The sequence below is a fragment of the Trichosurus vulpecula genome, chromosome 4 (genome assembly GCF_011100635.1).
Source record: "Trichosurus vulpecula isolate mTriVul1 chromosome 4, mTriVul1.pri, whole genome shotgun sequence".
NCBI classification, from domain to species: domain Eukaryota; kingdom Metazoa; phylum Chordata; class Mammalia; order Diprotodontia; family Phalangeridae; genus Trichosurus; species Trichosurus vulpecula.
The window spans coordinates 303,301,975-303,322,064 of NC_050576.1; the positions used below are offsets into that span (position 1 = coordinate 303,301,975).

The window sequence follows — 20,090 nt, forward strand, 5'->3', positions numbered from 1 at the left end:
GCAAGTCCAGCCTTCACCCAGCTTATGTGCAGTGTGGTGAATGCACTCTGGGTGTAGTCATGTCTCATTTTGAGTCTTTCTGTAGAAGCCTGAGAGGTGCTTTTTAGACCAGTGGTGTCAAAATTCAAATAGAAAGGCAACATGTTGACTTAGAAAGTCTTAAGTTGGCATTATCTATGTTGCACTGTATTTTTATTTATTTTGTTAAACATTTCTCAATTATATTTTCATCATGTCCAGCCTCTCTGGATTTTTGCTGTCCTCAAGTTTGGCACCTTTGTTCTAGACCCTTGGTGACCCAAAGATGAGGATTGATCTGAGGTTGGGAACCAGCATGTTCTCTTGCCCTTTTCTCTCCCCCTTTTGTTTTTCCTTGAAAGGTGAAAAATCCATCCGTTCCCTAAACTTTTGACCCAACTCTTAGATCCAAAGCAAATTTGTTGAGCCAAGACCTAGACTAGACCATATTCCACAAAAATCCTGCTTCATTTTGATGTAGAAATGATTCCTGAGATCTCAAAGGCTGCTCCAGAGAAGCGTAAACTCTGGCAACTCTGCCCAACTTTATAGGCTTTGGGTACAAGCCCAGCAGTACACTGTGTCTGTGTTCTGAGAACCAGCCCAGTTAAGTTCAGAGAGGGTCATCACCAGGAGGCTGGCAGTCAGTCACATTTGTTTTCGGTCTTAACCACTGAGACAAGAAGGGCTTGCAATCTGCACTGGTGGAGATAATGTTCACGTGATGGAATTGTGTATCCTTTGAAGTAAGAACTAAACCACATTGGGTTGTTGTTGTTGTATCCACCCACCTAAGTACTGTTGATACGAGGCATGTCATATATCACACAGCAACTATCTGAGATTGGGAAAATGCTATTTCAACTGGAAAGCCTTTTGGAATATCAAATTGTGTTAAATTCTTGTAATATGGATTTCCCAAACTTGTCATTTGGGGAGTGTAATTTGCCATCTTTTTATCTCCTTTTGTTGTATTTTTATATTCCTACATATGGTATTTCTGCCAGCTGGTGAGATTGAATGGCTTACAATTATTCAGTTTAGGTTCCATCTTTCTTTCTGTCTGTCTCTCTTTCTCTTTCCTTCCCTCTTTTCTTCCTTCCTTTCCTTCCTCTCTCGCTTCCTGCCTCCCTTCCCTCCTTCCTTCCTGCCTGCCTGCCTGTATTCCTTCCTTCCTTCTCTTTTCCGCTAGTCATAGCCCCATTAGATCACTTTCAGGAAGATTATTGGTTTCCCGTCTGAGGCAGAAGAAAAGCAGCTGGTTAGTGGTGTTGAATTGAGCATCCACAGACCATGGACCTTTGCTTCATGTTAGTCATTTGATGTTCTCTAATAGAACATGTGACTTACTGCGCTGACTTCGCAGTGCCTAGAATACTCTGCCTCTTCAGCTCTTAAATCCTTGGCTCCCTAGACTCCTTCAAGACTCAGCTTAAATCCCACCAGAGGCCTTCCCACTGCCCTCCACCATCTTCCGTCTGAGATTACCTTCCATTTCCATTGTCTAGATCTTCTCTGGACAAGGTTGCTTCCATGCTGTTGCCCCCATTTGATTGTGACGTCCTTGGAGGCAAGGACCGTTTTCTTCTTTTTTGTGTCCCCAGTGCTTAGCACCTGGTTAAACTTACTAAATTTGCTTGTCAACTGACTGACTTATCTAGGTTTGAATCGAGTCTCAGGTAGTTATTAGCTGTGTGACTGAACAAAGCAACTTAGCTAGCCTCTCTTGGCCCCAGTTGTCACATCAGAAAAATAAACAGATTGGGTCATGTTTCCTAGTCATGAAGTTGTCCCTTCTCTTGGGTTTACCTCTTGGGCTTCTCTCTAGCTTTGGCATTTCTTCATTGTATGAAGAGGTTTGTTGTTGTCATCACTGTTTTGTTTTTCCTGTTTGCTCATGTCTCCAGCCTTAGTTCCTGGATTGAGACTTTTTGCCACGTTGAGGTTTTGTGCCTTGCTTGCATTCTCGGATGGGATGGCTCATTGTCTTAGGTCGGTGAGCCAGCCAGAGCCTCGATCCCTGGCTTCTGCCTCTATTTCCTGGTAGCCCAGTTTGCATGCAGCCCTTGGACCCTCACAGACACCATTGGAACATCAGAGAATGTGCTGGATTCTGGCTCTCTAGAGGCCCCCAAGAATCTCTGCCTCACCTCAGTCTCTCGATGCAGCTGTCACATAACCAAGATGGGTCTGGCTTCTGGCTGTCTTCTTGCGCAGCCGTGGCCTGGAGGAGGAGCTTATCAATGTTTTCTGTTGTTTTTACTGATCATTTTGTCTTCTGAGGACCTTTGCTGTCTTTGCTGGGAAATTTCTTCAGGAAGCTAGGCTTGACTTGTCACCTTTTACATCACCAACCATCTCGACAGGAAGTCCCTTCTACTTCATGAAGCTTTCCCAATTGCTGTCTTCCTTCTACTCCCCATCCTCAAAGCCAGAGTAATCTCCCCTCCTCTCCCCTCCCCTTCCCTATCCCCCTGTCTATTTCTGTTTCTCCCTTCCTCTTCCCTCCCTCCTCCCTCTCTTTCTCACATAACGTAGCACTTGGCACTTCTACGATATTATTTATTTAGATGGCATATCTCTAGTAGACTCTAACCTCCCATGAGGCAAAGATGGTGTCTTATTTTTTGCACTGCTGCAGCACCCTGCATATATACAGTAGGTCATCAATGCATAGCTGTTGGATGACTGACTAACTAGATGTATTTCTGAGTTACCTTCTGGAAGCAACTTCTAAGGTAGCTGTTATCTCCCAGAATTCAGTTGTAAATAGGAAAATAGAAACAATTTTTAAATCTAGCAGAAAGGATGGGAAATTTTTGCTACCAGTATTCAGAAATAGAAACTGAGTTTAAAAACATGTATTTGGTGATTTGTTCTCAGTTGAGATCAGATGAGATGCTATTTGTAAGAAACACTTTTGGTGTTACTTTTGGTGGACCTCCTGAGAGTGTAAATGAAGTAGACGAGAGGATGGAGAAGTTAAAATGCTGTCAATATGAAGACCCTCTCCCCCAGTACTGTCTTGTATTGGAATGATGGTTCTGCAGCTTGGCCTTTCTCTCCTATCTGAGATCTCATCTCTGCTTGTGATTATTTTCCCTGGAATCGGCTAGATAAATGTCATAGCTATGGAATCTCCTTAATGTTCCAAACTGCAGATTCTTCTTTTCACTGCCCTTCATTGAATTAAGAGAGCAAATTGTATTTAGCATAAATACTGGAGGAAACAGTTGTACATGACAAAGGGTTCCATACTTTTCCATCCAGGAGAGTGCAGTGATTAGCATGCGTGTTATGGAATCCTTCTATTCCTTGATATATTGGGGTTTTCCCATTAGCTGCTCCCTCTTGAAGTGTGTGTCGCATTTCTTGTGGATTGGGGTTGGCACCATCTTAGAGAAGTGAGTGATTATGCTTAAACCTTTTGTCAGCCTTCATTTTTTTGCTGGTTGTCCAGAACAAATGTAATAGTATGTTTTCAAGGTGGCCAAATAACTCAGGCATTCTTGACCCAGGCCAACACAGAGGCCTGCTGCTTGACCCAATGCAGGTGCTTCATCTTTTGACGTAGGCTTTAATATTAACTGAACTCCTATATTTGGTTCTTTCCCCCCCGAAATAGTTTTGCCTTTTTGCTTAGAGTCTTTAGAAGTTCTGTATATGGAAAGGTCCGAATGTATTCATTTCATCATAATTCCTTGGCTAAGATTCTACTCTGTAGCATTGTTTAAATATTATGATTTCTTCTAAACAAAGCTTTTAATTTTAAAATGGAAATACTTCTGCATACTTGATTGAAATTGTGTTTTTGTTTTGTTTTTGTTTGGGGGCTTGGAGGAAGACCTGTACTAATGAGATTAAACATATTTCTTGTATCGTTTATATGACCTGTAATTAATAGCAAAACCTATAATTAAGTCTGTTTGGAGAAGGCAGAACTAACATCCTCAGTGTATGAGGTATACCTGAGCCATGTGTGGTATCCATTTGCCTTTCTGTTTCTTCCATTTGGTAAAGAGAGATTTGCTACTTCTTTGGAAGTTTGTCCTTTTAGAGAGACCAAGAATAGGATTGTCTTCCATTGACTGCTGTGTTAGATTAAAAATCATTTTTGATGGTGCACCCAACACAGTATTCATTGAGGTTGGCTAAGGCAGAGAGACTGGGTTCCAGCAGTTTGATGGGAATCTAGACAAGATGCTCAAATCATGTTCTTTCTCTTCCAGAGTCCGATAAGGAGGAGAAGCCAGAAAACGTCGTCATCCCCAAGGAAGTCACATCAGCCCTGGGCTTACTGATGACTAACTATGGGAACATGTCAGGGTCAGAGAGTGAGCCAGAGGGTGAGTAGTTGCACTTAACTGCATCAGTTTTTTTGCCTGCATTATAGTCTCTAGTATGAAATTTGCTTATTAAATCCCTTTCATATGGTACTGCACATCCAGGCTGCATATCCTTTATTTTGACTTTCAAGTTCCATTATAATTTGGCATGGGAGATAAAGTTAAACATGGGAGAGAGAGAAAGCTGGAGGCCTGAGGGATTCTGGGAACAGACTGGGAGGAAGAAAGTGAGATTAATTCAAGGAGCTGAGCCTGAGCTTATATTTATATCTCTCTATGCAGATATAAACACATTAGATGCCTAATGTATATGTTAGATAAAGACCAGGCAGAAAAAGAGAAGAGAATAGAGGAGATAAAAATGATAGCCAGGGACTGAAAAGGATAAAGGGAATGCTAAACTGTGTAGCAAAGAATCGTTTATTTTCTGTACTCCCTTTCCACCCCTCCTTGGAAAGGTACGCAGGAACCAGCCTGAAGGGCCCATTAAAATGCACAGCACCTCTCATGGGTGGAGAGAAATTCTTCGTGTTGGGTGCTGGCCTACAAAGGTTGGCAGGCTTGAGTGGTGGAAACCACTAAAGCAAACTTGGCTCTCCTTCATTCATTTTCAGCAAAGCATATGCCCTCAGAAATGGGAGTGATCTTTTATTTAGAAGTGAGTCATTCTAGAAAAGTCAGGGAAGTGAAGCGTAAATTCTTCACCTTTGGGGATGAGATCATGAAGAGCAGCCTGAAATAACGCATGTGAAAGTCTTTCAGAAACCGTTAAGTGCTACTTCTGTACAAGATGACTTCAGGACGTCCTAAAAGTCTTAGGGTAGTTTTTAATAAATTAACCCTGTAACTACATTAAGACTTTTGGAACACCCTGTCTTTATAATGTTATTGTCAGCATCATCTTTTTCTTTGACTCTTCTCCCTCTCCTCATCCTCTTCCTCCTCCTTGTCTTTCTCAACTTCTTCATCGTGATAATAACCACCCCTTCTCCCATGGTGCCACGCTTAGCGGTGGCATGATGCATAGAGCACTGGGTCTGAGTTCAAATCCTACGTGTGTGAGGCACTAGCTGTGTGACGTTTGCCTCAGTTTCCTCATCTGTGAAATGAGAACAATCATAGCGCCTGCCTCCTAGGATGGTTGTGAATATCAGATGAGTCAATGTTGGTAAAGCAGTTAGGACCTTGCCTGGCACATAGTAAGCGTAAGTGCTTCTTCACTTCCCCCAGGTGGACCATTGGCCTGGCCCAGCATAGCAGCTTTGTAGTTCATGCAGATGTAAGTTGTTAGAATGTGGTGTGAATAATTAAGGTTCATTTCAGCACATGTGGAGATCTCTGCAACAGCAGAGGCCAGGTTACGACCAGGCCATTGGGAGAGCTTGTGGTTTTTTTCTCTTACGGCAAGATAATTTAATTTAAAAAGGTGTGTATGTGTGGGGGTGAGGGGGGCTGTGATGAGGATGAGAATTTAGAGTCTGAAAGTACAGGTTTGTAGCATGAAGAGAGGGTCCGAGTGAAGTTGGAGAGTTTGATGAAAGCTTTGAGACACTGTTGAGTATGCTCTTTGGCAAAATCCCTCCTCTAGGGAGCTAATGACCTTGGAGTTGACTGGGCTAGAGCCTCTTTTGCTGAGGTATTTTGAGACATGGAGATGATTTGGAGAGAATCTTCCATTGTGAATGAAGACATTTAGAGAAGTGGCCAGGTGGGGAGAGAGCTGGCCTTGAAATCAGGAAGACCCAGGTTCACGTCCCACCCCGGACACCTACTGGCCATGTTAGCTTGCACATTTCACTTCATTTCTTAGGGTCTCAGCCACCGTCCAAGTTGCAGAGAAGGTGCCCATCTGCATTGGCAGAGGGAGTTCTGTATATGGGTGAAAGCATAGATCTGGTTAAAGAAAAGGGGAAAAATGATATTCAGTGTATTATAAACATGCAAAATTGTGTTATTTTCTGCCAGTTGTTTGAAATTTGACCATCCTGTTTTTAATCTAACAGAAGATTCCTTAGATGATATCATGGCTTCCTTGTTCCCTTCACAAAGAACAAAGACTTTGTTCCTCTTGTATCCAGTATACCTAATGTGAAAGTGAAATGCTTCTTTAAACATAGTATCTTGGATTTCTTTCTTATCAGTTCTGTTTGTGACAGGTGATAGTGAAGAAAGCTGTCCCCAGGTTTACTGAACCCTGTAAAAACAGGTGGTGTTATTAATAGGGTGCTTTCTTCTATCTTGTTCACAGTCTTTTTAGTATCTTTGTATTCAGAGTTGTCATTTTGAGGCCATTACTATTAAAAAGCATAAACAAAAGGATTTTGAGAAGGTTGGAAGGAACCTTATAGAACATTGAAATTGGAGTGGAAGGGTACAGGGCGGATAGGAAGATGGCCCTAAATAGGAGATGTGCAGAAATCAAGAAGGTGCTAGAGGTGCTAATAGTGTTACACACTTTAATTCTCTGCAGCAGCAAGCTTTGATCTTCCTCTGTGTACCTGGTTTAGAATAATGGGACCAACGTTTGAAGTGTGAGGGAGGAATGGGAAGCACTGAGCGACCCAGTTCTGTGGTGGCTGAAATTCTTCTTCCCCAATGCTCTATTTGTAATTGTTACAAACCACTTTGGCGCTCACCTTCTATAGTTTGTGTGTTTTTCTCATCTTCTTTCCCTTCCTGGCATAGTGAAGCACAAAGTAACAGCTTCAGAGGTTGTAAGGCCGAGATTGCTATGCTTGTACCAGAAAACCATCCTTGTACTGCCTCCATCCCTGAGTGGAACGCCTATGAGGCCTGTGGGAATCAGGAAGACCCATGTCATGTGGCAGATATAGCACCAGGTAGCCACATTTACTAAACACAACAAGATCTATCAGAAAAAAACTGGTTCTCAGCTGTTGCCCAGGTACCCTGCTAGCTGAGTCCACTGCAGAGGTGGAAGTGGAGGAGAGGATCACCTTCTCTTTGGGCCACCAAGGTCAATGCTAGCTCCTTTCCATACAGAAAAGGAAAACTGAGTCCGCTGTGGGACTGTCTGTGTTCTATGTATGTTTTCTGCACAGTTTTATGGAAAAGAGACCGGAAATATTGCAGAAATTACATTGATATAACCAATTAATCAGTAAACATTTATTAAGAACCTACTATGTGCTGGGCATTGTGCCAAGGGGTTGGGATACATAAAGAGGCAAAAGACAGTTCCTGCCCTCAAAGCACTTAAGTCTAATAGAGGAGATGATAAGTAAACAAATATATACAAAGCAAGCTATATACAGGATAAATAGGAAATAATTGGCAGAGGGAGGGTGCTGGAATTAAGAGGGGTTGGGGAAGGCTTCCTATAGAAGATGAATTTTCATTAGGATTTATAAGAAGCCAGGAAGATCAGTAGTCAGTGCAGGAGGGAGAGGGTTCCAGGCCTGGGGGACAGCCAGAGAGATGCCAGGAGCAGAGAGATAGAGTGTCTTCCTTGTGCCAGGATGCCAGTATCACTAGATCGAAGAGTATATGTTCAGTAGCAAGGTGTCAAAAGACTAGAAAGCTAGGAAGCGGTTAGATTTATGAAGGGCTTTGAACACCAGATAGCATTTTATGTTTGTTCCTGGAGGCAATAGGGAGCCACTGGAGTTTTTTGAGTGGGGGAGGAGGTGACATGATCACACCCGAGCTTTAGGAAAATCCCTTTGGGGACTGAATGGACTAGAGTGGGGAGAGACTTGAGACAGATAGACCACCCCCTACCCCTGTCCCCAGCAGGCTATTGCCTGAGGTGATTAGGGCCTGCACTGGAGGGGTGGCAATATTAGAGAGAGAAAGGGTATTTGAGAAATTTTACAAAGGTGAAATTGACAGGCTTTGGCAACAACTTGGACATTGGGAAAGGAGGGGGTGGTAAGAGATAGTGAGGAACCGAGGATGATTTCTAGATTGTGAGCCTGAGGGACTGGGGGGACGGTGTTGCCCTATATGGTAAGGGAGGGGAGCAGTTTATGGGCAAAGATAAGGAATTCTGTTTTGGACAGGAAATGTCTACTGGATATCCAGTTTGAGATGTCTGAAAGGTAATTGGAGATGCCAGACTGTAGGTCAGCAGAGAGATTGGGGCCGGAAAGGTAGATTTGAGGATCATCAGCATAAAGATGCTAATTAAATTCATAGGAGCTGATGAGATCACCAAGTGGAGTGGGATAGAGAGAGAAAAGAGGCCCCAGGATAGGACTTGAGGGACACCTACAGTTAGAGTGTGTGAAATGGAAGAGGATGCAGCAGAGGGGACTGAGAAGGAGCAGTCATATACATAGGAAAATCAGGAGAGAGTGGTGTCCTAAAAATGTAGAGAGAAGAGAATATTAGGAAGGAGAGAGTGATCAGCAGTGTCAGATGCCACAGAGAGGTCCAGGAGAATAAAGACTGAGCAAAGGCCATTGGATTTGGCAGCAAAGATCATTAATAACTTTGGAGACAGCGGTTTTGTTGGAATGATAAGGTCAGAAGCCAGACTGTAAGGGCTTAAGAAGAGAGTGAGAGAAGAAAAAAAGGAGGCTCCTAGGGCACATGGCCTTTTTAAGGAGTTTAGCAGCAAAGGGCAGAAGAAAAATAGGATGATAGCACAGATGGAAGAATCAAGTAGGGATTTTTTCAGAATAGGAGAGATATGGGCATGTTTATAGGAAAAGGGAATGAGCAAATAGGGAAAGATTGCATATTGGTGAAAGGATAAGTAGAAGAAAGATGTTTAAAGACCTCATGATTGGGGCAGCTAGGTGGCGCAGTGAGTAGAGCACCAGCCCTGGAGTCAGAAGGAACTGAGTTCAAATGTGCCCTCAGACACTTGACACCTGTACTAGCTGTGTGACCTTGGGCAAGTAACTTAACCCCAATTGCCCTGGCACCGCGCCCCCCCCCCCCCCAAAAAAAAAGACCTCATGGTCTTCCTAAATGGCCTTCCATGGTCTTCCATCTCCATCTTTCCTCTAATCTGACTGCATGATTTCTCTGCCTCCCCAACACTGGTGAGTTCTCATACTCTGCTTCAGCCGCATCTTGGTGTGACTCCACTGGAGACCTCATCTTCCCCCAGGATTAGTATATGAAACTATTCTTTGACAATCTCCTATCCATCCATCTCTTCTAGTTTCTCATTTACACTATCATAGGTTCCCAAAGTGGGCGATATTGCCCCCTGGGTGGGGGGGTGCTAGAACAATCCAGGAGGGTGGTAGTACAATTGTGGGGCTTTGAATAAAAATAAGGGGGTGGTGGAAGCATATGGAAAGAAGAGAAGATAAGGAAATTTTGAAAAACTGTTCATACATGTTTCATCTCTTATGTAACAGAGTTAAAGTCATAGGTATTACATTATTTTCCTGATACATAAAATACAAGTTGTAACTACTCAGGAGTCTGGTCGGCAAACAGGTCTTAAGAAGCAAATGTTGGCAGTGAGTGTGTCACCCATTGTAGGGAAGTCCAGCATGTATAGGCGGGCATATGTACATGAGATGACTTGTTTACAGTATGATACTGTATAGTTACATGATGCAGTATTGCGTCAAAATTTCAATGCAGGAAAAACCCCACAAATTTACAATAATTAAATTTAAGATGTGTCATTTTGGAAAAAAAATTATATATTTTTTTAAATGATGCAAATTAAAAAAAAAAAAGAACTATTAAAAGGTTAAAGAAAATGGATTTCCAGTGGAGCACTGAATAATTTTTTTTTTTTTTTTTTGATAAGGGAGCGGTAGGCCAAATAAGTTTGGGAACCTCCGCACTAGACCTCTTTTTTTTAACCTCCGGTCCCCTGACCAGACCTTGTTGTCCCAAGCTCTCTGCTTCCATGGCCAGTCTTGACCCTATGGTTAGCCACTTTGATGTTTCACTAGTTAGTACCGTAGAATTCCTTGGTTGTTGGATGCCTGCAAATCCCTATCTCTGGGCAACCCCAACCATTGAAGTTCTCTGCTTTTATGCTAGGGTGACTGAGCATTGCTGGAGAAGTTCATACAATCAAAATCATTTTCATCATCTGTAATTTCTTGATTCATGACTTCAGCAGGGTCCTCCATGATGCTTGTCCATATATGTTACTAATAGCTAACATTTATATGGCACCAGCTATAGCCAGGCATTATGCAAAACACTTTACAGTTCTTATCTCATTTGTTACCCTTCTCATCTTACTGCTCCTTCATTTCAGAGCTAAGCTTCTTGGAAAAGGCTGTCTACACCTTATGAGTGGCTACTTTCATTCACTGCTAGTGCTTTCCTTCAATCTGATTTCTGCCTTCCAAGACTGTTTTCTCTAAGGTCATCCTAACTACCTAACCCAGGGTCCTTTTTCCAGACTTGTATCCTCCTGTGACCTCTGTAGTTTGTGACCCTGTTGACCACCTTCTCCTGATGGATGGCCTCTGTTTCTTGGCTTGCTGGATTAACATCTTATTTGGTCCACACAGCAACTCTGAAAGGGCTTTGCAGAATTGTCTCTTTTTACAAATAGGGAAACCGGGGGCGGAGCCAAGATGGCAGCTGGTAAGCACGGACTAGAGTGAGCTCCGTACCCGAGTCCCTCCAAAAACCTATAAAAATGGCTCTGAACCAATTCTAGAACGGCAGAACCCACAGAACAGCAGAGGGAAGCAGGGCTCCAGCCCAGGACAGCCTGGATGGTCTCTGGGTGAGGTCTATTCCACACGGAGCTTGGAGCTGGGAACGGAGTGGAGCAAAGCCCAGCCTGAGCGGCGTGGATGATCCAGACCAGAAGCCGGGCGGAGGGGGCCCTAGCGCCCTGAATATGTGAGCTGCAGCAGTTACCAGACCCCTCGACCCACAAACACCAAAGACTGCGGAGAAGGTTAGTGGGAAAAGCTGCGGGAGTGGAAGGAGTTCGCGGTTCGGCTTCCAGCCCCGGGGGCAGCGGAGGTGGGGCAGCTACAGCTGTTGTTACTTCCGGCTCCAGGCCCACCTGGTGGGAGGAATTAAGTGGCGGATCAGAGCAGGAGTGCAACAGCCTGCTGAAGATCTAAGTCCAGTCTGGACTGGGGGTCCTTGGGGAAGGAGGAGTGCGGCTCTGACAGAGCTGGCACCTCCCCCCCAAACGTGGAACATAGAACTCGTTAGTCTACAAGCAGTCATACCCCACTGAAAAACTCAAGGGTCAAGTTAGTTGGTTGGGAATATGGCCAGGCAGCGAAAACGCGCCCAGATTCAGTCTCAGACTTTGGATTCTTTCTTTGGTGACAAAGAAGACCAAAACATACAGCCTAAAGAAGACAACAAAGTCATAGAGCCTACAACAAAAGCCTCCAAGAAAAACATGAACTGGCCCCAGGCCATAGAAGAACTCAAAAAGGATTTGGAAAAGCAAGTTAGAGAAGTAGAGGAAAAATTGGGAAGAGAAATGAGAAGGATGCGAGAAAACCATGAAAAACAAGTCAATGACTTGCTAAAGGAGACCCAAAAAAATACTGAAAAATACACTGAAGAAAACAACACCTTAAAAAACAGACTAACTCAAATGGCAAAAGAGCTCCAAAAAGCCAATGAGGGGAAGAATGCCTTGAAAAGCAGAATTAGCCAAATGGAAAAGGAGGTCCAAAAGACCACTGAAGAAAATACTACTTTAAAAATTAGATTGGAGCAAGTGGAAGCTAGTGACTTTATGAGAAATCAGGATATTATAAAACAGAACCAGAGGAATGAAAAAATGGAAGACAATATGAAATATCTCCTTGGAAAAACCACTGACCTGGAAAATAGATCCAGGAGAGATAATTTAAAAATTATTGGACTACCTGAAAGCCATGATCAAAAAAAGAGCCTAGATGCCATCTTTCAAGAAATTATCAAGGAGAACTGCCCTGATATTCTAGAGCCACAGGGCAAAATAGAAATTGAAAGAATCCATCGATCGCCTCCTCAAATAGATCCAAAAAAGAAATCTCCTAGGAATATTGTTGCCAAATTCCAGAGCTCCCAGATCAAGGAGAAAACACTGCAAGCAGCCAGAAAGAAACAATTTGAGTACTGTGGAAACCCAATCAGAATAATCCAAGATCTGGCAGCTTCTACATTAAGAGATCGAAGGGCTTGGAATGCGATATTCCGGAGGTCAATGGAGCTAGGATTAAAACCCAGAATCATCTACCCAGCAAAACTGAGTATCATGTTCCAAGGCAAAATATGGAGTTTCAATAAAATAGAGGACTTTCAAGCTTTCTCAGTGAAAAGACCAGAACTGAATAGAAAATTTGACTTTCAAACACAAGAATCAAGAGAAGCATGAAAAGGTAATCAAGAAACGGAAATTGCAAGTGACTTACTAAAGTTGAACTGTTTTGTTTACATTCCTACATGGAAAGATGATGAGTATGATTCATGAGACCTCAGTATTAGGGTAGTTGAAGGGAATATGCATATATATATATATGTATATATATATGTTTATGTATATATATATAAGTGAATGTGTATGTATGTATGTATCTATGTGTATATGTATGTATGTGTATGTATGTGTATATATATATGTGTGTTTTTATAGATATATATATATGTAAAAGAGAGAGAGCAGACACAGGGTGAGTTGAAGATGAAGGGAAGATATCTAAAAGAAATAAAATGAAATTAAGGGATGAGAGAGTAACATACTGAGAGAGGAAGATAGGGAGAGATAGAATGGGGTGGATTATCTCGCATAAAGGTGGCAAGAGGAAGCAGTTCTATGGGAGGAGGGGAGAGGGCAGGTGAGGGGGGAATGAGTGAACCTTGCTCTCATCAGATTTGGCCTGAGGGGGAATACCATACATACTCAGTTGGGTATCTTACCCCACAGGAAAGAAGAGGGAGGAAGATAAAAAAAAAGGGGGGGGATGATGGAGGGGAGGGCAGATGGGGGCGGAGGTAATCAAAACAAACACTTTGGAAAGGGGACAGGGTCAAGGGAGAAAATTCAATAAAGGGGGATGGGTTGGGAAGGAGCAAAATGTAGTTAGCCTTTCACAACATGAGTATTGTGGAAGGGTTATACATAATAATACATGTGTGGCCTAGGTTGAATTCCTCAACTTCTTAGGGAGGGTGGGTGGGAAGGGAAGAGGGAAGAGAATTTGGAACTCAAAGTTTTAAAATCAGATGTTCAAAAACAAAAAAAGTTTTTGTATGCAACTAAAAAATAAGATACACAGGCAATGGGGCGTAGAAATTTATCTTGCCCTACAAGAAAGGAAGGGAAAAGGGGATGAGAGGGGAGGGGGGTGATAGAGGGGAGGGCTGACTGGGGAACAGGGCAACCAGAATATAAGCCATCTTGGAGTGGGGGGGAGGGTAGAAATGGGGAGAAAATTTGTAATTCAAACTGTTGTGAAATTCAATGCTGAAAACCAAATATGTTAAATAAAGAAATTGCATTTTAAAAAATTGCATTGAAAAAAAAACAAATAGGGAAACCGAGGATCAGAAAGATTACATTTCTTTTCCATGGTCACAGGGGCATAGGGAGCAGAAGTGGGGCTTGAGTCCGGGTCTGTAGATTCTAAGCCCATCCCACAAAATGGAATTCTTCAGCATGAACTTCAGGAACTGTAGTGCAGACTGGTTAGTGTAGTATGTCTCCCTGTCAAGGAAGAAAATCAGAGCAGTGGGATGAAGGAAAAAAATCCCTGATGTGACTTGTAGTTCAAATAACAAATAGTCGTTAGTATTGACTGTGCGTAAGCCAGTGGGATTCATAGACAGAAGTGGAACATCCCTTGCCCCTCCAGAAGCTTCCATTCTACTGAGGGAGTAAGTATGTACTTGGATGAGTCTATCCCAAGTAAATCAGCATAATGTGGGTGGGGCCGCTCTAATAACTGGGAGTTATTGTCAGGATCAAACAACCCTAGAGCTGGAAGGGTCAATTTAGAAGACTTGTCCAGGGTCACACGGATGGTAAATGTCTGCGTTGGAATTTGAGCCCAGGTTTTCCCGATGCCATATGCTGTGCCCTGTCTGCTCCTTACTGTAAAGAAAGGCCTCACATGGGAGGTGATAGCTGAGTTGAGTCTTCAGTGGACATAGGGATTTCAGGAAGCAGAGGGGAAGAGGGAGAGCTGCAGTCATCGGGCTGCTAGGTGGCATAGCAGGTGGAACAATGGGCTGGGAATTGGGAATTGTGGAGTATGCCTCTGGCCACAGACACTGGTGAGCTGTGTGACCCTGGGCAAGTCATTTAACCTCTCTGCCTCAGTTTCCTCATCTGTAAAATGGGGATGATAATAATAGCACCTCCCTCTTGGTTGTTGGGAGGCTGAAATGAGATCATATTTGTGAAGCGCTTTGCCGATTTTAAAGCGCCACATAAATGCCATCATCATCGTCGTCATCATCATCATCATCATCATCATCTTCTTCAGCATGGGGCATGGTCTATGCAAAGACAACAGGAGGTGGCTGTGTATTGAGAAGAGCTTGGCCAGAGCAAAGGAGTTCATGGCGGGGGTGGGATGGAGTTAGCCTTGGTTGAAGCCAAATCATGAAGGGTTTTAATTGTCAAAAAGAAGAGTTTATATATTATCTAAGAGGCAGCAGGGAACCATCGAAACGTCTTGAGCAGGGAGTGATGAGGTTAGACCTTTGCTGTAGAAGTATGACTTCGGCTGGTGGGCGGAGGATGAAGTAGATTGAGAAAGAGACCAAGTCAACAGATCTCCTCTTCACCTCAGCTAGCCATTGCAGGACTGTTGTCTAGTTTGAATGAAAGCATAACTATATTGAGGATGGTGTGTGTGGGAAGGCAGAAGAGTAGGGTGTCGATGGTACATTGGGCACCAGCCTCACCCCTTTCTAGGGACCTGCCTTGTGGGCATGGCTGTTGAGTGCCTCGTGGCAGATTACGCCCAAGTCTCTGCTTCTCCGGCTTCCATTCAGCTTTGTTTCCTAGGCCAGTTCTGGTTGTAGCGCTGCCCACTTGTTTGGTTGGGGCTCTGTATGGAACAGAGAGACCAGCCAGTGCACAATGTTTGGCAAGAGGCCCATGATCTGCGACTTTGGGAGAGAGAAAATGATGTCAGATCTGGGATGGGGCCTGCATGTCCCTCTATGAGGGAGAAGCATAATAACCAGAGAGATTGGAAAGAACGTGGCAGAATGTCACAGATAAAGACCAGCTGCTATGGGCCAAGGGGCTTAGGATTAGGTTTCTAAGGGTGATTTTTTGTGTCACAGATGACACAGTTGATAGAGTGCCAGGCCTGGAGCCAGGAAGACCTGAGTTTAAATATGGCCTCAGAGACTTACTAGCTGAGTGACCCTGGGCAAGTCACTTAACTGTAAAATGGGTTGTTGTGAGGATTAAATGAGGCAATAGTTATAAAGTGCTTAGCACAGGGCCTGGCTATAGTAGATGCTTGATAAATACTTGTTTCCTTCCTTCTTTTTCTTTCATCCATTCATCCATCATGGATTTTAACTAGAAAACAGTGTCAGAGCCTTGTAAATTCATGCACAGCAATTGTTTTTTGAAATTAATAAGAAATTCTCATTACATTGATCCTAGAACCTAGTCTTTATTTTATGTCATTGAAGATTTTGCAGTTTTGTTTTGCTCTGTTTGCTTTAGAAGCTCCCATCAAGACAGAAGCAGAATCTCCAGCAGAAAACCAGGTCATCCTCAGTGAGGTCCCTCAGAATCAAAGTCAGAATATCAAGAAACAAGAAAGAAACTCTCCTGTGACTAAGCCTAAGAACTTAAGGAAAAATTGGATGAAAAAAAATTGTAGGTATAGGAGAAACCTGTACAGAAAGAAGCCAATACCGGAACCACAGAAAAGACGTCCACAACTCCTAGAGATGGTAAGTGATTTCTCTTCATGGTCTGCCATAAGGATGAAGGCTTGCCTTTTTTTTTTTTTTAACAGTTGATAAATAAGCGGAGTTAAACTAAACCTGACGGCAACATGAGAGTTGGGTGGGAGGGAGATATAAATTGAGATTGATTTTTAATATCTGAGATTTCACTGAGGCAGTGATGCAGTTAAAAAGAAGACACATATTCTTAAACAGAGGTGAGATAGAAGAGTGAGCATTACCACATTCTGGTAACCACCACCACAAAGCCACAGCTATGTTACAGAAAGAAAACCACTAAAACTCCCCTTGGCCATTATAATGTTTTCTTTGAGGGCCATTTTCAGATGCATCCCCCTCCCCTCTCCCAGCCCTGGGTCCTTTCTGCCCTTCCTCTTTCTGGGTGCCCTGTTCTGGCCACATCTGCGGTTGGTGAACAGTCTCTTGCTTGGCATCAAAGACTTCTTAAAATTACATTCTTCAGAAACTGGAGAAAAGGAGTGCCTCCTTCGATTCAGCAACTTTCTCCCTATTGATTAGGAAGAACAAAGTCTCCTCAGCTTGGGGAGGGTGGGAGGCATTTGCAGATCTCTGCCATAAAGCTGAAAAGCTGTCCTTCGGGGCAGCTGGTGGTACAGTGCACCTGGAGTCAAGAAGACCTGAGTTCTAATGTGACCTCAGACACTTAGTAGCTGTGTGACTTTGGGCAGATCGATTACCCTCTGCCTCCATTTCCTTATCTGCAAAATGGGGATAATAATAAATAATAAAGCATCTACCTCCCAGGGTTGTTTTGAGGATCAGTTGAGATAATATTTATAAAAGCAGTTAGCCCAGATCTTGGCACATAATAGGTGCTGTTTTCTTCCTTAACTTCCTTGATTTGAGGTTTATGAAAAATCTGTGTTTCCTTTGTCAAGTAATCTCTTACCAATGCTAAAATGTCCCTGACCACCATGTGCAGTTAATGTATATTTAGATGTAATTTGGCTTATATGAAAGTAGAACAAAATGCCCTGTCAATTAGGCTGCTTTATGATTTTAAACACTGGGGTGTCAAAGTTAAAGGGATCATTACATGTCTCCCTGCTTTTACTTAGCATCAGAAATGAGATTTGATCGAGCCATTGCCCCTCCTCTGCCTGCTGGAGGCACGTAGTGCTCCTTGAACCCCAGGGACTCTCCACCTCCCCAGTGACAATCCTAGGTTAATAGCAGTGATAGTGCCAGTTTCCTGGCACTGTCTAGTTTTCTAGAAGTCTAAGAGGTTAACACCCATCTTCATTCTATTTCTGTATTTTGATTTTTAATTGCCCTCTTCAGAAAGGACTGATTTCTTGATTTTTTTTTCCCTTTTCCTCCTCCCCCTCATTATCTCATTTTTCTAGCCCCCTTCTTCCAAGTTTGCAGACCCAGGTCTGTGCTCAGAGCTCCCAGAAGCTGGGGGAGCCCTCACGGCCTGCCTGGGATAATTTGGTAGGAGAGGGACGGGTTCCACTCCAGCCTAGTCAGAGTTGTTTTTTTTTTTTTAATCTTGATGGATTCAGAGGGATGAGTTCTGTGCCATGTGAGTCTCAAGTGAACTCAATCTCTATTGACTGTTATGTTCCCAAGAGACTTTGAGACTGTACTATGTCCTCCCCCAGAATCTCCTGCTAGGAGCTGGTGGGACCCATTTACATGTTATTCACAGGTCCTCTCCATTGGCGTGGAGCCATGGGGTACAGAGTGAGGGCTCTCCACAAAACCCAGATTCTCATCTCCTCAGATTAGGCATTCATGCCAAGAAGGTGGCTGTCTGATCATCTTACGTTCTATGCTGTGGCTAAAAGTGACAGATCACTACATCCTTCCTTTGGGACAGATACCCAGAGGCCATTCAGATGGCTTGACATCCATGATACACTGCTTCCCTTTCTGTTAAAGAAACTCATTTTAATAGTAACAGTCAAAATAGCATTTATTTCAGGTTTGAATGAATAAATAAATCCCAATGTAAATCAATCTGTAATGTTTTCCAAGAACCCTACATGTAGCCCATGTATGTGTAGCCCTCCATAAATACATAACTCATTCTCTTGTATACAGACTTGGGGATACTTCCTATAGGAGACCATTATTCATTTATCTTTAATTCACTGGCTACTCTTTTCTTTCATTTTCAGCTTTTAGCACAGGACATAAGGCATGAAAGAAATGTGATTTTGCAGTGTGTTCGATACATCATCCAAAATGACTTTTTTGGACTTAACTCCAAGGCAGAGCCACTAGGAAAAACTGAGAATGGCCAGGTGTCTGAAGTTTCAGAATCGTGAACATGCCTGTCCAGAAGTCTAGTGGCATCTTGGAGGCCTGCCCTGCAAGGACATCCAGACAGAAGGGAGGACTTTTACTCTAGCTGATGAATCTCATGTAAGATACGATCTCGTACTCTGGAGAGCATTTCATCGGAGATGCTAACAGACTCTTGGGTCTGTGCTTGCGCTGTTGGCATCATGCACAAGGTTTGCTGGCAGAATTGTTTTTTCTACTTTTACTTTTCATGCCTGGGGAAGGTCAGGGGCATCCCACAAGTCAATTGTGGGATTGGAGTTTAAAATGTGTAAGTCAGTTAAGCAGAGACTAAGAGGCAGGGATGGGGAGGCAGGAAAATTGTAGCTTTTATAAATTGTTCGCACAATGAAGGAACAAAGTTATTTGGCTTTTGATGAGGGGGGAAAGAAAAGAAATAATGAGGTTAAATTAGGACTGTAAAAGGGTCTTCAAATTTACCTTAGTCCCAAGCACCTGTGTTCAAATCTAGCTGTACTCAACCAGATGTTGCACTTTGGAAATGTTTCTGTAGACATGCTCTCAACTTATACTGTAGATTCAACTGAAGTGTCCTTTGCTATATAGTTCAAGTTTGGACCATTGTTTTTTTCTAGTGAAAAAGCATGTAAAATCTAATATTCAATGAGGTTCAACTCATTTAATAGAAAAAGCAGTGTTGGCGAAATAATGTAAGGTAGGTCCAAAGTTTCACATAGTTCATCATAAAGATAATAATTTTATCCTTATTTTTAAAAAATAAATCTTTTCTGAATAAAGCCATTGAGGTCTCTTGCCTCTTAAGAAAAATAACAGGGATTTTTGTTTGTGTGTCCTTTTCATTTTGTATCACATTTACTTGTTATATATGGCTTTGCACTTTAGCGTAAGATTAGGAAGGACTGGGTTTCAGAAAATCAACCTGTTTTCTCCTGGTCTTTTTTCCTAATCTTTCTTGGCCTCACTTACAACCTTTGATACTATCAATCATCCGCTTTTCCTTGATACTCTTCTTTTTCTAGGCTTTTGTGACACTGTTCTCTCTGTCTAACCACTCCTTATCTGTATCTTCATCCAGGTCATCTCTGCTTCTCCTATATTATTTTGCCTGGTGATCTCATTAGCTCCCATCGATGTAGTTACTGTCTCTATGCTGATGATTCTTTGGTCTATTTATTTAGACTTACCCTCTGTCCTGACCTCCAGTCATCACCAGGGGTCTACTGGACATTTCTAATTGGATATCCCCTAGTCATTTTAAACTCAACATGTCCAAAACAGAACTCATTCCCTTTCTTCCCAAGCCCTCCACTCTCCCTAGCTTCTCTTTTATTGTTGAGGCTATCACCATCCTCTCTGTCATCCAGCCTCACAATGTAGGTGTCTTATCTCCCATATCCAATCTGTTGCCAAGCCCTGTCGATTCTACCTTCGTAACATCTCTCAATTTTACCTTCTTAGCATCTCTTCCCCCAATCTGGTACGTGCCCTCACTATCTCATACCCGGACTGTTGCCGTAACTGCTGCTAGATCCTCTGACCCTGTCACCTCTAGGATCAAATATAAAAACTCTCTTTGGCTTT

At 42.9% G+C, this 20,090-nt stretch overlaps 1 protein-coding gene across 1 annotated transcript in view; it reads left to right on the forward strand.

Annotated features, from left to right (window-relative positions):
- NUFIP1 (nuclear FMR1 interacting protein 1) overlaps positions 1–19,323 on the forward strand; it is a 53,781-nt gene extending 34,458 nt beyond the window's left edge. Inside the window, exons 8-10 of the mRNA XM_036753676.1 lie at positions 4,248–4,364; positions 15,970–16,202; positions 18,362–19,323. Coding sequence (XP_036609571.1) covers positions 4,248–4,364; positions 15,970–16,202; positions 18,362–18,511 — 500 coding nt within the window. The 3' untranslated portion in view covers positions 18,512–19,323. The remainder of the gene's footprint in view (positions 1–4,247; positions 4,365–15,969; positions 16,203–18,361) is intronic.
- Positions 19,324–20,090: the final 767 nt, after the last annotated feature.